The 18,621-nt window shown below is 46.1% G+C and overlaps 1 protein-coding gene across 3 annotated transcripts in view; it reads right to left on the bottom strand.

Moving 5' to 3' along the window:
* The window catches only part of BTBD19 (BTB domain containing 19), a 57,140-nt gene that overhangs the window by 1,977 nt on the left and 36,542 nt on the right, over positions 1–18,621 (bottom strand). For 2 of the 3 annotated variants that reach the window (XM_088455656.1, XM_088455657.1), the window contains exons 3-5: positions 18,152–18,205; positions 5,632–5,691; positions 3,559–3,627 (exon numbers count right to left, since the gene is read on the bottom strand). In XM_088455656.1, coding sequence (XP_088311782.1) covers positions 3,559–3,627; positions 5,632–5,691; positions 18,152–18,205 — 183 coding nt within the window. The remainder of the gene's footprint in view (positions 1–3,558; positions 3,628–5,631; positions 5,692–18,151; positions 18,206–18,621) is intronic. The other variant, XM_088455658.1, reaches the window with a different exon arrangement.

The following is an 18,621-nucleotide window of genomic DNA, read 5'->3' as shown; positions in this document are numbered from 1 at the left end:
AATCTTTCCAAAGGATTATATTCCAAAAATATAATTTTTATTAAATGCAGAGTTAAAACCCCCCAATAAACTTGAGTAAATCGGATATTTCCCAGGTATAGGAGATGACAGAAAGATGTTGATGCGTTTCATGGGTTGGCTGCCCGCTTCATCAGAAAAGTGTACTGTTTGCGAGAGTAATTGAAAATGATCTACAAACACTAACAGCGGGGGTGAAGAAAATAGGTCCTGGTGCTTGTGCTGCTTCCAGGTGGCGTTCAAGTTGCCGTGTTTGGGGTCCAAACCCACTGGTTTTCTCGATTCAGGATCTATTTGCTAAAGAGAGAAACTCCCTATCTCTAGCGAAAATGGCTACTACCTATCTAACAAAGGCCATCGCTGGTGGTAGCTCCTGCTGGCAAAGAGATGTGCTTGTTATCTCTGGTGAAAGCCATGTAAAATGATTGTGGAGGTACATGTACCACAGCCATCATTTCAAGATGGTCAAAGCAGGCAATAGTAATTGAAAAATTCTTGATTTACTTAAAGCATTTTTATCAACGTGGAAAACCTGCAAAATAATAATTTTATTTATTTTTAAATATTTCAAAAAGTTTTTTTTTTTTTTTCATTAAGCAAGTGGTAGTGAAACTCCATTTCAGGGCAAACCCGGTCATGCGTGCACAGAGCAACCAAAGTTCAACGCAGAAGAGAGATAAAGTGAATGGAGAAAAAGTACCAACCAATCAGCTCCTAACGGTCATTTTTCAAATACAGGGGGAGATGTATTAATGTGCACATAGTGTCCTCATAATGGCCATATGTATGAAGATTTCAGTTTTTGAAGTGGGAATGCGCTAAATCACCTGTCCAGTGATCTGCGCCCTTCCATGCTTGGCTCTCCTCTTTGGCATTGGAGATTGGACAGCGAGTGCACTGCTTGTTGTTCTCCCAGCAGCCCCTGCATTTATGTGTTTATTAAACAATAAGGTTTATTGAAAAGTAACAAAATTTAAAAAAAAAACACTGACAAGGCCAGAGACCAACATGGCAATATCATAACAAGTAAATAACAAAACGGTCTTACTCAAAGACCATTCACACATTGCAAAAAATATCGGCTATCGATCTAAAAGATATAAGCGCCGATAAAGACTGGGGCGCATAGCACCCCAGGCATTCAACACGCATCGCGGCCATCATACACCAGGGGTAGCGGTATCTGCGGCACAGCCTATAAACCCTCATCCACTCACTGGTCATCTCCAGATTGGACTACTGTAACCTTCTCCTAGCTGGCCTCCCAGTCTCTCACCTCTCTCCACTACAATCGGTTCTCAATGCTGCTGCTCGGCTCATCAGACGTTCTACATCTGCTTCCCCTATCCTTCAAGCCCTACACTGGCTCCCCTTCTCCTTCAGATGCCAATTGAAGGTTCTTACACTCACCTACAAAGCCCTCACCAAATCCTCTATCCAGATACATTTCTGACCTTCTCTCCCTTCACACTCCCGCCCATCCACTTCGCTCAACAAATGCATTCCGCCTCTCTTGCCAATTGATTATTTCCTCCCACTCCCGCATCCAAGATTTTGCCCGTGCTGCTCCCTACCTTTGGAACTCTCTCCCTCTCCCTATCAGACTCTCCACCTCTCTACAAATCTTCAAACGGGCTCACAAGACCCACTACTTCATCAAGGCCTTCCAGCACTCATCCTAACCCACCTCATGCTCTTTCCTCCCTATCTTCCCCTTCTGTGTCACGCCTGTCTGTCTGCCCCTCCCCTTTAGAATGTAAGCTCTCACGAGCAGGGACCTCTTCCCTCATGTGCTTCTCCTTACACTTTCTTCTACTCTTTACTCCCCATAGGGCACCTGACACATGACTGCCAACTCCCTGCTGCTTATTGTGAGTGCTTTAATCGCTATTGCAGCAATGTATAGAAAACGTGTCCTTGTCCTGCACTGTAATGTACTGTAAGTTACTTGTTTCTTGTTCACTTATTAGTTCTATGTAAGGCGCTGCGGAACACTTGTGGCGCCATATAAATAAAGCATAATAATAATAATAATAATAATAGTTAGGTGCTGACTGGCTGGTAGTTTATCTTCATCCACTTTATCTCTCTCCAAGACTTAGTACATAGACCTCAATAGGTCGCCCAGTTGCTCTGGTGATATTTTTGTAATATGTAAATCATGGTGATAGGAGTTTTTGCAATAAGCAGCAATAGAAAACCTGCTCTATCACCCACTTTGTAGTAAATGTTGGAACCCAAAATAATTTTTTTTTAAATAATTCACCAATGTGACAAATTCTATACTTAATTGCAGTGTATAAGACAATTCTGATTTTAACTAATTTAAGATTACTGCCATGTTCATTGATCAGGGGAGTTTGACTGGGGCGGTACACCTGTCAAACCGTAACGCAGGTGTCCTAAGGCGAGCTCAGGGAGGACAGAAACCTCCCGTGGAGCAGACGGGCATTGTTCACTTTACAAATAAGGAGTCAGCACGTGGGGTCTGCGTCAAAATAAAATGACTCCATCTGCTGCAAGACATAGGTTATTTTGCTTATTGAGGGAGGATTGTGACCACAGTGACATGACAGCAGACGTCTCCACAATACATTTCCATTCTCCTCTCTGCATCCCTCCCTCACACTCAATACCAGTGTACAGGGGTTTAAACTACATTAAAGCAATTTAGGCGGCAGATGTGAGGGGCCTGTGTCAGACCCTGAGAGACAATAGCATTGAGCAGCACAGACAAAAGACCCCGGGGGCAGCTCAACCCAACAGATACAGCACAGTATTAGGTGCAGCAAGTAGGGATGTGAAGACCCCTGACCTCTATTTATCTAATCTGTCATGTAGATCAGGCCACAGAGTTCCGGCAGGGAATGGTGGGGCTCAATCAGTGACTTATAGTTTATGCCAGTAAATAAATATTCCACTAATCACACAGGCTACGTTGTCTGACATAAGTGTAGATTACATTTCCAAACATACAAAGAGATAAACATCTCATCAATCGCAAAACTACACAAGTCAGACAGACACAGGGCAGACCTGTACAAACATCATCTATTAAATGTGACTTTAAAATGAACAATGACTCAGGGGACCAAATGACAATGGGTCATATTGATATACAGTTAATTATTATTATCATTTATTTATATGGCGCCACAAGTGTTCCGCAGCGCCTTACAGAGTACATAAACAAATAGGTTGACTAGTGACTTCAAGTACAATACAGTACAGGACAAGGATAATATACATTGCTACATTAGCGACCATAACATCCAGATAAGTAAGTAACAGAGCATAAGCAACTAAGTGTTAGGTGCCCTAGTAGGGAGTAAGAAGTAGATTAAAGTAAAGTAAGGAGAAGCACATGAGGGATGAGGGCCCTGCTCGTGTGAGCTTACATTCCAAAAGGGAGGGGCAGACGCACAGGTGTGACACAGACGGGGAGGAAGGAGAATGTAGCAGCGAGTTAAGATGAAAGCTGGAAGGCTTTCATGCAGACAACATGGAGGATGGATGGACTGACGAATTGAGACTACTCACCCGAGTGTGGTGCTCAATGAACGCCAGACATCTCTGCTTCAAGTCAGTCTGTCCATAAGTGACTGCGGCCTGAAAACAGCACAACTCGGAGGTCACACACAGCACGAGGGATAAAGGAAAAGGATTATATATATATATAAAAAAAATCAAAAATAATTTACAAATAAAAATCTAAGGGCCCAGAATGCTTGCGATCCAAGCGCGATCCACGGCGTATGCCTACTTCGCGGAAACACCCCATTAAAGCAATAAGCCCTATTTTGCAGGTTGAGATGTGAAAACATTGATGTCACATCAAAGTACGACCTACTTCATTAAGTTCAACATTTCCATTAGTCTTCCAAAATATATCTCTCTCTCTCTATGCAGAGGTCTTCCATTAATGACAGTTTATTGCATGTATGATCCGAGTGCAGCTACACGGGCGTGGGAACAACAAGGGCGAGAGAGCATCATCGATGCTTTTATATAAGTATATACTACGGGTATTTATATTATTCAAGGGCTTATATCTATTTGTGTCAACAGATTTATTTGTCCTTTAAGGAATTCTTTGTTACCAATTTACGTATCACTTAAACTGCTAACTGTAAATAAGAGGAATGCAATATAAATAGCTCAGTTATACGTGGATGTAGCTTCGTCTATATAGCCTATACGTGTCAGCATGGCATCTACACTTGTTACAGTGTGATGGAAGAGGCAGCACAACGCAGTCTGACACTTATTCCAGGTAGCGCTGTTTGTCTATCTAGAATCTACACCACCTGCAGCTTTATAAGCAATGACTTTATATAACCATATAGAATGTAAGCTCCATGGGTCAGGAAAACCCAACTCCTTATGTCTCAGATCATTTACAATGATCTTGACAATCACTGTGGACTTAGGGGGTCATTCAGACCCGCTCGCGAGCAAAGTTCGCTCGCAAGCGGGTCGATGTTGTGAGAATGCACATGCGCACGACGGAGGGAGCTCCGTCGTGCGCATGCGCGAGACCCGGCGAGCGACGAGAAATACGTCGCTCGGGGTCTCGCACCAAAGGGGGCGTGCTGTCGATGGTGACTGACAGCACGCCCCCTTTGGTGGGCGTGCCGGCCAGACGGAGGCGTTCCCATGGGAACGCCTACCGTCTGAGTCCGGCCCCACTCACATCAGTAATGATGTCAGTGGGAGTGACTTTGGCTCTGATAGAGCCAAAATCACTCCTGGGCTTGCGGCAGCGAGACCCTACCGCAAGGGTCTCGTCGTAAGCCCGATGGTCGCGATTGTCTTGACCATCGCGACCATCATCATGGACGCTCGCATAAGCTGTGGGTGGTAACCCACAGCTATGCGAGCGTCCATAAGGCCGCTCCACATTTAAATACGACGGCCCTGATTCAGAGTGAGCGTTCTGCTCAGAGCGTTCAGCTCTGAATCAGGGCCTTAATTAGAGGTCCAATTTCAGTCTATGATGGCCACGCACATAGCCGGTTTGGAGTCAACTAGGGACATGATTTACTGACTAGTCGAAAAAAATGATGTGATCTATTTTTGTTATAGAACATTCACAGGCTTGGCACCACGTGTGCTAATATCGGGTACTTTTATTAGCACCCAGACCTTAGAGGCCCAGTTCAGTTAGTAGGGGGTCAGACCATGAAGATAAAAGCTGCCATCTCTACCTGATTTGGGCTTATGATGTCTGTTAAGTTAAAAAGAAACAAATATTGGGGCCACTAAATTCAAGGGCTGAACAAAACTGCTTTGTATTCTGAACTACAACAGGATGACACTGTGGTGGCCCCATAGATCTGGGGGCCCGGAATGAACATTTGGTATGAGAAATAAAGATGAAAAACCATAGTTTGTTCTAGTTAAATTTTCTACATAAAAAAACGTACATTTCTTTATGGAGCACAAGCTGTATATATAGAATGAACCAATATAAACTCATCAATAGTCCTCTAGTACTGGCCCTACTGGCAGGCTGCCATCAACACCCCAGTAGGAAGTACGCCCACGTAGATTTAACCAATAAACCTCCCAGGTAATGGACACATATTGTGTGCGCTCCGCCGGCTCCTATACCTGCAATGCTTCACACGCCATGTCCACAGTCAGCTTCTTGCTGATGAACCCCACGCAGATCTGCAATATGAACAAAGCGACAGTAATGAGTGGTCAGAGCACAATGTGGGTGTAATAAGCAACATCTAACGCTCATCTCCAGCCGTTGTGGAACTACTAGTGCCAAACATGCCCTGCCAGCCTTTGGCATGATGGGACATGTATTTTCACACAATGCCGAGCCTGTCAGGCTAGTAAAGTTCCCACCCACTGTACAAGCTTTCCAAACTTGACCGCAGCAGCACAGTCCCAATCACCAGCTGCCTCTAATTAGTCAGTAAACCTGTTAGGTAAAAGTCTGAAACCTTTAACAGGTTTACCCTGACACTTGTAGTGAATGTAAAACAAGTGAAGTGAGTTTTTATGTGGTGATAAAACTCCTCAGTGGCTCCTAACGCAGGGGGAAGGGGGGTTGCACTATTTCCATGATATTTTGTACTAGAATCACCACACAACAGTGACAGTAGTATGAAACATCACTAACAGTACTATGGACACAGGGCCTGAGTCAGGGCGTTTTTTTTGTTGTTTCGGCCTCCAGGCCGTTCGCAAAGCTGTGGGTGACCACTCACAGCTAGTGCGAGCGGCCTCACCATGGTCGCGATTATCGCTACCATTGGGCTTGCATCGAGACCCTGCGGGAGGGTCTCGGCTCCCGCAAGCCCTGCTGAAGTGGACTTCCTGCTCTAATAGACATCACGAGTGATGTCAGTAGGGCCGCCCACAAACGGCAGGCGTTCCTGTGCAGCCACCCACCCTCCCCGCCTACAAAACGGGGCGAGCTGTCAATCAACATCGACAGCCGTCTCGTCCTGTAGTGAGCCCTGGAGCGATGGAGCTGCCGTCGCTCGCTGGGGCTCGCGCATGCGCAGTGGGGGAACATCGACCTGTGCACTCGCGAGCGGGTCTGACTCAGGCCCATAGAGCTCACACTTATTCTACCAAGCGGCAGCTTCTTCAGGAACAGGGGTCTTACAAAATAGGCCTGCTAACCCAGGCTAGGCGGAATTGCTGTTGTACATCATTAGGCGGGAAACGCAACGCTGCTTTCTCAATGCGCAGTGTGATAAGGTTAGTCAAACACAGAAAATAAATACGGGATTTATTAATTGTGGGCTTATTTAGCTCGAGATACGGCCTAATGTTGTCTTGGCCGCTGTCCATCAAACCTACATGAGGCCCTTTTGGGTGTGGTTTACAAGCTAGCATGCCAGCCACCACGATTTGGGCCATTGCAACCGATGTTACCGGCATTTAATTGTTATAGAAGACACACTCAGTGTAGGACTTAGAGAAATCTGAGAACTCCTGGATCAGCCTGCAGGCTTAAATGTTTTGATCAATATATGAACCAATTCCTTAGCCTTTCATTGTGCTAGCTATATATCTGTTACTGCTGGCTGTTGGTGTTAATTTGACAATCCTCTTGCTGTGATCTGGACAAGTCAAACTTTGGCAGCAATCTGGGAAACCACTGAAAACTAAACTGGAAACCAAAATATGCCAGAACTAGCACTGATGACTTCTATATGGTGATGGGCAAATGGAAAACAAGAAAATAGCACTTTAAGAGGACAGAGGGCCTGATTCAGACCCGCTTGCGAGCGCTGAGCGCTCGCAAGCGGGTCGATGGTGCCCTAGTGCGCATGCGCACGACGGAGGCTGCTCTGTTGTGCGCATAAGCGAGACCCGGCTAGCGACAGGGAAGCCGTCGCTCCGGGTCTCACACCAAAGGGGGCGTGCTGTCGATGTTGATTGACAGCACGCCCCCTTTGGTGGACGTGCCGGGGGCGTGGCTGCCAGACGGAGGCGTTCCCATGGGAACGCCTACCGTCTGGGTCCGGCCCCACTGACATCACTAGTGATGTCAGTGGGAGTGATTTTGGCTCTGATAGAGCCAAAATCACTCCAGGGCTTGCGGTCACCGAGACCCTACCGCAGGGTCTCGTCGCAAGCCCGATGGTCGCGATGGTCTTGACCATCGCGACCATCTTCTTGGGAGCTCGCGTATGCTGTGGGTGCCCTAGTGCGCATGCGCATGACGGAGGCTGCTCTGTCATGCGCATAAGCGAGACCCGGCTAGCGACAGGGAAGCCGTCGCTCCGGGTCTCGCACCAAAGGGGGCGTGCTGTCGATGTTGATTGACAGCACGCCCCCTTTGGTGGGCGTGCCGGGGGCGTGGCTGCCAGACGGAGGCGTTCCCATGGGAACGCCTACCGTCTGGGTCCGGCCCCACTGACATCACTAGTGATGTCAGTGGGAGTGATTTTGGCTCTGATAGAGCCAAAATCACTCCAGGGCTTGCGGTCACCGAGACCCTACCGCAGGGTCTAGTCGCAAGCCCGATGGTCGCGATGGTCTTGACCATCGCGACCATCTTCTTGGGAGCTCGCATATGCTGTGGGTGGTCACCCACAGCTATGCGAGCGGCCAGGAGGCCGCTCCAAGTTTAGGTAGGAGGGCCCTGATTCAGAGGGAGCGCTCTGGTCAGAGAGTCCGGCTCTGAATCAGGCCCAGAGTAACTACTGTTCCCTGTATAGAAACCAAAATACAGATTATATATTATACAGGAGGCAGTTAGGATGATCGCCAGCACTTACTCTCTAGGAATTACACACTCATTGGGGAGATGTGTTATTGGCAGTAAAGTGATGTGGTTTCTGCTGTGCAGGGAATTTGTCAACAGGAGTTCCCTGCAGTTATCCTGGGCAGAAGTAACAGTTGTGCTGTTAATATTAGCAGAGTCATGCAGGAGTAATGTGAGTCATGCCAAGGGGGAGAAGGCTGTATGCGTTGGGTTACTGAGAGTCACAAGCACCCAGTGACCAGGCATCATGAGGCACCAGGGCTGCAGAGTCTGACGGGCATGGTCATCGCTGCAGCCCCTGTCATCTAAAAAGCGATTAGTCACCGTGAGCATCGTTTAATCACTATAATCACTTTCACCCACATTTGTTTCTGCTGTTTTGAAAAGGGCCAGAATCTGAACTAATTATCCTGTGATGCAGTGTATCGACTGTATGACTGTTGGTAAAGTGTTTTCTCCCAAGAATAAAGGCACCTATTGTTTTCCAGTAGTCACGTACTGAACCCCTCGTTCACCAGCAGACAAGGGGAGAATTCCAAAAATGCAGAAGAAACATTTGGATTTAGGGCTAAAATCAGGCTTAGACAACCAGTGGCTTACCACCTGTCGTGGAACTATAACATCCAGAATGCCCTGCCAGCCAGAGTAGAGGGCAGGTTAGCAGGTCACCCCCACGTGTGGCTGGTTTTATTCTGTCAGTCTCCTTACAGCAAGAACCGGTGCCAATATCGATAACTCTGCCCAAATAACTAATGGAATATCGGACTTGATCACTAACTTCTGAACACAGTATTGCTCAGGTGTGGTAGTTACCAATCATTAATGACTCTGTATTTTCGGGATTATGTACACTGGAGAAGGGTTTAGCTCCTGGCATCAGGCACTCTAGCAATGACTGTTCCTCAATCTTTTCCAGTTAGGAAGTTATACTCAGGGTTATAGTGGGACAATGGAACCAGTCTAATGACAAGCAGATGGGAGGAAACGGAAGGAATGATCTCAGAGGAGAGCAACCCCCCCCCCACACTCCTCTTCTACATGTATAATTACTTCAAAGCCTCCCTGCTCTCAGACTGACCTCCTAGAAGACATCCGGAGCTGGGAATAAGTCAGAGAAGCAGAAAAGAAAAAAAAAATTATGTCATCAACGAATCCGGGACCCCCTCTCATTTTCCAAAAACCCTCAGTGATTACAAGATGCAGCCTGCTGCTGTCTTACAGACTACTATTAACATTAGGCCGGTAAAGAGTGAAGCTCTAAGCACTCATTTGGCATCCGACAGGACAGGAAATGTTACATGCGCTGCTTTGTTCGTTGATGTTTTTGAAACTTTCTGTTTCTCATCAACAGAACATCAAATAGTTCCCACGAAGCGATGATTCACGCCTGATGCGGTCCCATGACACGTTATCAGTCAGTCCCTGGCTACAGTAAGTGACATCCCCCCCTGCTGCTTTATCTACCCTATATCATTCAGGTTAAGCAGAACACATGGTACTGGTGTAAACAAAAAAAAAGGTATTGACATCAGAAGAATTTGCAAGACAAGAAAAACTAGACGTCTCTGCATTATTTTGTTTATGGAAATTGAGTCGCCATGTTGGTTAGTAAAATTAAATATTACCTATTGGACTTCAATGGAACAGTGCCCCCAGTGGTCAGACTTTCATGAAAAATAGTAAAGTTGCCTTTATAAAATGTTAAATTTTACACAAAGTTATCACTCAGACATTTGTCCCTGTAAAATGTTCCTTAAGAGAGCAACTTGCACCAGAGAAACACATAAAACAACGAGAGAAAGCCTTTCAATTTAACGCCCTGATCAAAACATTTATTTTCCTCAAAGGTTTCTGATCCAGGCGTCCGCGATTCATGTATTGTGACAGGACCTGGTCTACTTTGAAGCAAAAAACAGTCAGGTGGAATTTGTGGTGAATGAATTCCTAGCGGTGCTCCTGAGATTAATGAGCCATTCCTTGTGAAGCGGAGGCCACAGTGGTTCCTGTGTACAGAGAGTCTGAAGAACAGGTCAAAACTGAGGAAGGTATAAAAGGCTTCCTGCTGAAACAGGTGGTGAGGATAGCGATGAAAGTAATGTTACAGCGCGCGGAGAGAATGCCGGACCCAGCTAAAACTGTGCATGCTAAAAGCACAGACGACAAGTTCAATAAAACATACGACAAGCAGACTGTGGAGGTGTTTTGTACACAAAATTATATATATATATATATATATATATATATATATAATAATCACATTTAAATCTCTTCACTTCTTACCCCACAGATCACCAAGACACAGTGTTTAAAGCTAGTGCATGTGTATTTTGGATTTATCTTATGGTGTACGTGGTGTCACCAAGATATCCTCGATGTAAAGCTTCACGTTCCTGTATCTAGCAGAGCTTGGTACTCTTCTTGTAGGAGGGGAGCACTAGACCCATAAAAACCTCATATCTGACGATTTTGTCATCAAGTGTTTTTCTGTTAGAACAGATTTTGCTGTAATTGTTTTGTGCACAAGAGTAAAACCATGAGATTTGCCCATTAGAGCCCATATTTGATTTTGTGCAACTTGCGTACTCTTGGTCCTGACACGTGCGATGTGGGGCTCTACCTACATAATCAAAGTACAAATATCTGTTACCTACATGGAGTGCAGGAAGCCATTTAGACAGATTCTGAGTTGGACGCCGCCGCGGCTATTGCAGCAGTCGCCTGTGCGCCTTTATGCTAATGCTGCTACAAAGCCCTTCCCTAGTGGAAATCCATGCGTCCGAATGTGCAAGGACTGAGATACCCACTGTCAGTATCTGTAGAAATAACACTTGGTGCGTCTGTAGACTCACTATTGGTCGCACCATCAAAACTTGCACCAGCCCCATCACAGGTGCACTTTGTCTGAGTGTGGCGTAATGTGCGAACGGTTCGACATCTTCGCAGGCAACTGCTTTCAGTGACACGCCCGCAACATCTGTGTGTATTTTTTGCCAACTCTGTTACCTCCCGGTCACTGTCCCGGAACCCGTCTCACATTCCTGCTATCGTGTGTCCAAGTCTGCACTGCGACTATGTACGCACAAAATTGGGCCGTATGCACGGTGCGCATAGGCGTGTGTGCAGATGAAAACATCGCTGCCACATCTGACTTAGAATCAGCCCCAATGTCAGCAATGCGCCTATATACACACAAATGCAGCTCATAAAATCGCTAGGAACTAGTAATAACATTGAGGCGTGAGGCACTACTGAGGGTCACAAAATCTATGCCACCATTGTGAGTAGGCAATCGGTACATATTAATGGCTCTAGTTACAATAACATTGACTGGATCATTGCAAGTCAATGTCAATCAACCCACAAGACATTCTGTGATTTGTGGTTCACCAACTGTAATTCATGTCTTTGGCATTGACATAAACAACTGGATCATTTGTAACTGAACTGTGGCTGAAAGGGCCCTTAACTAGTTTATTTTCCATTCTAGAATAAAATGTAGAAGAATATTTTATCCTGACAGAATTATAGACGATAATAGGTGTGGGCCGTTTACAGGCATACACTGCACCTCTCCACTTTCATCTGTAACCGACACCCTAACATCACTGTATGATCTGCCACAGAAACTGCGCACAGTGGGATACGGGTGTGACACAGATATTCCTGACAAGTCCCCTCCACCCTTTCTACAAAGCGGCTTTCCCGCTCTCTCAGCTGAAGATATCCCAGGTGTCACTTAGTCAGCGAGGATACAGGGAGAGCGAGGGAAAGGAATCGCTTTAATTTGACAAAATGTAAGCGGTAACATCTGAAAGTTTCCTATTTCGGGCGATGCGTGAACTATTCCTCTTCATACAACCACGACAATGTGCAGCCGATATCAAGATAAAATACACATTGATGTAACCTGAGAAGGTAGATTCTTACTAACCATATGGTACAGTTCCCACAGTGAAATGTGTTATTTTAGGCATCATGCTCTTGTCCTATGTATCAGCGGCACATCCAGGGAACACTATGGTGTTTTGTCGAAAACTCAACAGTTTTCAGTAATAAGCCTAAACTCGCACAATGGTATAGAATTCCCTGCCCTCAAACCACGCAGGGGAACTCCTTACCCTCGCTTGAAGAAGAAGTAGTCTACACGCCCACCAATAATATGGATGGAGAAAGGAATTATTCTCCTCACCCAGGTTACAGAGGAGCCTCTTGAATAACACAGTCAGGATGCCCTATGTTATGCTCACCCCTTATTTATGTAGAACCAGGGACGGACTAGGCCATCTGGCAAATGCCAGAAGGGCTGTAGGCCTGATGGGCCGGTCCGACCGCCTGATAAACTGGCCAAGAGGATCCGCCTCCAGGTGCTCTGCTCGGCTGGCATGCTGAGACGGGGGATGTGCTAGGAGGCCACGCTACGGTAACTCACGGCATAGCCCTTTTGCTGCATGACCACCCCCATTTTCCCTGTGCAACTGCCGGAGCCTATTGCTGTCCCCAGTCCATCCCTGCGTAGCATTAAAGTATCATGCAGCGCTGTACAGAGAGTCCCTTCCTGTCCCCAAGAGCATGCAATCTGATTTCACTTTCTACACTCACGAATTAAGGCCAATTAACTTTCTGGTATGTCTTTGGCATATGGGAGGTAATCAGAACACCTGGGGGGGGGGGACATGGGGAGAAAATATACGAGCTGCAATGCAGATGGTTTCACACAATTCTTCCTCTCTGCAAACCACAGTATACAAATTACCACCCAACCCTCACAGAAGACGTTATTCCCCTCAGATCTCAGATAAACAGTAATTCCCCCCCCCCTCACATATCAGATAGACTGAAAGAGGTCACCTGTATCCTGCAATGACACCTCTCCAGCTATTACTGACGTAGAATGTTCATGAGACCCCAGTGTGACCTGTAACGTATGGTGTAGCCAGCTCGTATGACGTGAGTCGGTTACAGTGACTGCAAGAGGAAGAGGTGATCGGATGTCATTTCACTGAACATAACACTTAAGATGCCGGAAAGATTATGAAATAGAGGGGTGGATCCGAACTTCCTAAAACGTGGGAAGCCACACACCTTACTTTCACTTAATTTCTACACAAAAACAGAAACAGAGCGGAGAGGGATATATAGACACCCTTACACAATGTATGACTGTCGCGTGTAACCCGTGTATGACCTTCTCACCCTGGAGTGCTTATAAATAACAATAAAATAAAAGAAAGGGCCCCAAAGATATTAAAATATACTGTACATAGTTAGTTCTCTTCTGGGGACAGGCACAAGTCTTACTGCAGACCATTCGCTTGGCGTGCAGTTTGCAAATTAAGTATTGAACTTAAAAGATTAAACACAGCAAATGGGCAAAACAAAATCCATTTGCCCCCTTATTTCCCTGGGGGACCTGCAAGCAGTACTCAGGGAGCAGGTTGGTCATAAAAGCGCAGTGTAGTGCACACGTATGTATTGTGAGTGGCACTTTGGATGACGGAGGTCCGCAGAGCTGGGAATGATAGGAATAAGATGACAGAGGCATTATAGAAGTTATGTTTTAGAACTTCATGAGTTTTCATGAATAGGCAACGTTAATGACTGGGCGGCAGCCTGTAGGAAAGGTCAGGGAACTTTGTCACCATTGCATCAGATCTGGCTGGTAATAAAGGTTCCCCTCTCCTCGCAGGCATTTCCCACACCTATTTCAGATTTCTGCTGCCAGTTCATAAATACTTAGAAATATTTGAAGGCATTTAGCAGCAGTAAAGAGATATATAAAAGAAAGTTGTGATGATCATGGAAAAACATTTACTTCTGTGCGTGTAAGAATGGTGAGGAGCGGCCAAGCTCAGTTGTTCATTTTCCTGCAAAATACACGAATGGAGAAGCAGACGCTTCAGCGGGTGCTCTAAAATTTCAAGTATTGAGGAAGTGTCCCATTCCGTGGGGAGGAAACAGCGCAATGTAACAGCAGCTGTGTACAGTCTGGCTCACCACTCACATCCCAGACTGTTGTCATTTCCTGCCTGAATATTAATAGGATCCTCAGAGCTGACAGCAGAACACACAGTATAAATATAGTCTACACCCAGATCACAGGGAGATTTCCATCCTCATTCATTAGTTTCTCTGCTGCATGGGAGATATAAATATATGCAGATAAGCATTATTTGCCATTACAGGTTGAGTCTCCCATATCCGTTATTCCAAAAACCGAAATATTCCAAAAACCGGAATATTTCGGTGCATATGTGACGTCATGACATCACTAGTATCAGCGGCCAATGACTAGCGGCGTGGGCGTGGTCCACACGCCAGGCCACCGCCCGCATCACCCGCCGGAATGCTAGCGGCAGCTGCCGGACCACCCGTGACAGCCGCAGCACCCGCCTGACCCCTCGTAAAAGCCGCAGCACCCACCGGATCCTTCCGCCTTACCTGCCGGACCCTTCCGCCTCAGTCGCCGGACCCCTCACGACACCCGACGGATCCCTGTAGCACCCGCCGGACCACCACAACACCAGCGCGACACACCCGCCGGACAACTGTATCACCAGCCGCACCACAGCAACACATTACGGACCCACCCGCAGCACACGCCGGGGCCTCCCGTGACACCCGCCGGGCACCCCCCCAGGTATTCCGAAAACCGGAATAATCCAAAATCCGAAATGCTCGTGGTCCCAAGCATTTCGGATATGGGAGACTCAACCTGTATAACACATGTAAGCATTTTGCAAAAAAATTGCCCTGTCTCTCTTTTCACTAAATAAGGGCATGAAGTTCAAATCCACCATATAACAAGGTTTATTGTAGGTAACTTGTCTACTGTTATAAGGGGCAAAGTACACAAGAATTCTCCCAAGTCATATCGTTACAGAACACAGATAAGGGTTATAGGCGAAGCACATAACAGATTATATACACATTGTGTCACAATTGTGTCACAAGCTGTCACGGATAGGGAGGACTGAACTGATTATCATCTTCTGAAGTAGCTCAGAGGTTACGGTCATTACAGCATAAAAGGAATTGTACTGTATGGATGGCAATTGCGATGGCAGCTGCGAGATCGCACACAAATGCAGCTGCGAAAATATGCAACCGTCTGCCGCCGCTCAGCCAGCGTAGAGACGACCCCTACTGCTTTCTCACATCCGTAATACAATTACAGCAGCTCTGACCTGTCGCAGAAACTGTAAGTTTTGTCACACGCTGTGAGTACTCAATCGCAGTGGCTAATTTATGCACGCCCTTGCAGCGGCGTTCAAACGGACTGACACGCCTAAGTTTCTGCAAGCAACCACTCCCCCGTCACCACCCCCAAACGCTCACGCCCTGCCACTCACTCTGTGATGGATTCCTATGTGCGTGCGTAATCGCAGTGCAATTGCAGTGCACGCGCGGTACGGTGACTACGCAGTGCTGAACAATAGGCCAGTCTACGTACGTAGTAGCAATTGCATACGCTGCTGGATCAGGCCCATTGCCATTGAAAAGGCTTTAAAACCCGGGACTGTCCATGGAAAGTAGGGACAACTGGCAACTATAAAAATGATTCAGTTAATGTGACTAGTGTACAAAATAACTGCATATGGAGGACATTGGGGCAGCACGGTTGGTGTAATGGTTAGCACTACTTCCTCACAGCACTGAGGTCTTGAGTTTGATTTGCACCATGCCCCAACTGTGTGGAGTTTGTATATTCTCTGTATATAATAGTTACCACGTTGGGACTTGCATCAGCCCATGAACATAATTACACTGTACTGTGTGCAATAGTTCATGGTCCCTCTTTATATCAGACATCCCCAGGAAGCTGGGCTGCAAAACCCAGTTTTAAATTCACTTTAATTTTTTTTATAATCTAAAGGTGCCCATCCACTAGACGACAGGCAAAAGACTGCACGATTACGACATTGTAATCGTGCAGTCGTTTGTCTGTCTGTGATGAGCCTACACTGAACGAGCAGTCGTTCAGTGAAGGCACATGAATCATCTCCAAACATGTTGAACTTGACGATATCGTCAGGTCGCACAACATATTTCTACGATCACCGCTGGTCGGTTTAGATATTTTTTAAACAATCTGCAAACGGTTTTCACACGATCTCGTTACCGTTCAATTTAATAGTCTAGTGGATGGGCACCTTTACAGTGGGTTTATCTGCCTGCCACAATTAAGATAAAAGGAGGGGTTTCTACCCTTTAATGCCATAAGATAAAATTGTTTTATGTTTTCCCCAACTCTTTCTAAGCTGAAAAATTCCCTTATTGTCTTTAGGTGTTCTGTGAAAATAACCACACTTCTGGAGTGCATCTTATAAACACAATGTGACATACAGGAATTCAGGCATCTAACCAGTGGCATTTAAAGAATTCCTTTTATTAGACAGGAGGCTGCTTCTCCACAGGATATTTGGGGGAAATGCATCTGTCAGCTGAGAGACACTGACTGTTCTTTGGGCACCCGTACAACGTATAAGAATTGTTTCCAAGTCCTGGCGGCCAGATTTGGTAATTGGAAACTTCCAACATGCCCAACTGATCCGATCATTGGTCGGCCGCATCTGGCAGTATTATGCACGGCTGTGACCGAAAGACCGACATTTCCCCCTGTTCCTTCATAGGGGAAGAATGGGGACAATATCTGCCGATTTCTGCCAGTCAGATAAAACGTCTGTCGGTCTGACAATGTATGCCCAGCATTAAGCGCTACCTACTATCTATTACCTTATCATATATAACTATAAAAGTTCAGTTTATAGTTTAAAACTCCTTAAGTTTTAGGATTGTAATCGGTTTTCCTGATCATATATAATCGGTTTTGGGTGTGCGGTTGTGCTCTGATATAAACACGCCTTGGTGGCACAAGGCCAAAGGCGTTTAACCTCTCATGGCGTGCATATATCAAAGCATGCCCGCACACCCAAGAGTGGCACATCTATTATTATTATTAAATTTTATTTATAGTGGTCCGCAGCGCCGTACATACAGTAAAGGGTACACAGAACATTACATTACAATACAGTATCCAAAATATAACTAGAACACAATTCTCCATACACAGTACAGCTCTGAAGGTGAAGGCGGTCATAGAAGTGCTAGAGAAGAAGGCTGTGAGACAGTGGGGAGGAGGACCCTGCTCCTAGGAGCTTACAATCTAGGGGAGAGGGGAGACAGACAGATGACATGAGACATGAGTGTGTAGAGGGGAACCTGAGTGCAGGAAGTAAGCAAGGTAGAGATGGCTGAGGCAGGAGGGAAATGGCCCCTGTTGTGACTAAATAGTTCTATGTGGAGAGGATGTAGGGTGAAATGGATATAGAAAAGGAGGACAAAATAGTTCAGAATAGGCTGTTTTGTTTTATTTGATTTATTTTTAATGAATAAAAATGTAACTGGATAACAGTGTAAGTGAATAAAACAGGTGACATTTTTCTGTCAGAAATGTGTATTTCTGTCAGTGAGGTGCTGCTGTCAGTGAGGCACTACTTTTCTCTGAGTATTTTCTCTCTAAGCGATGCTATTGTTTACAGTTGTGGAGTGATAAGAAGTAGTTCAGGCGTGTGGTTACACTGGGAGTTGCGCGGTCATTGGGAAATAACACACGGTCATGTGATTTAGTGTGTCCAATCATATATAGGTTAGGCGGTGCATATTTTTCACCTAGTATATATGTACATACATGTACTGCCTATGAAGAGGCGAGCACATCTCCAGCTGCATACAGCTCTGCATATGTGCCGGATTGCGCAAATTTTCTGTCATTTCGGCCCACCTTGCTACAAGCTCTGTATCAAACTCATTATTATTATTTATGTGACACCACAACTATTACACAACCCCCTATAACGCATTAAATATCGCCAGGCCCACAATCCACAGCTGTACCTTCCTCAGGTCATCCAGCCCGTACTCCACCGCCGACGTGAGAACTTCCAGTGCCTACGGAGAACAAGAACTCTATTATGGATACATAAAGAAACCTTAACAAAGAACCTAACATTAAAGTACACACATTACAAAAATATATCTTGTGATACTCGCCAATAAACAATGTATGTCAATTTTCCCTTTTTTTCTTACACTTCCCGGTACCCAGGACCAGACGGACTTACAGAGTACTGCATGGAGTCACCCCCGCCGGAAAGAGGATCCCAGCTGCCCCCTACACCTTGCCAGCGGCTGGCAGAGAGTTCACAGCACACGGGCTCCCCACCTCGTCCGGCAGATAGTTGACACGACACTGCCTCCCTCCCCCTTAACCCTGGCCGGCAGACAGTTCACAGCACACGGTCCCCTCCACCTCAACCCCGGCCGTCACACGGCCCCCACACCTCGACCAGCAGAGAGTTTATAGC

Source organism: Taudactylus pleione, unplaced genomic scaffold (genome assembly GCF_031769625.1).
Source record: "Taudactylus pleione unplaced genomic scaffold, aTauple2 ptg000662l, whole genome shotgun sequence".
NCBI lineage: Eukaryota > Metazoa > Chordata > Amphibia > Anura > Myobatrachidae > Taudactylus > Taudactylus pleione.
Note: the sequence above shows the minus strand (reverse complement) of the source record. Positions and strands in the feature narration are given on the sequence as shown.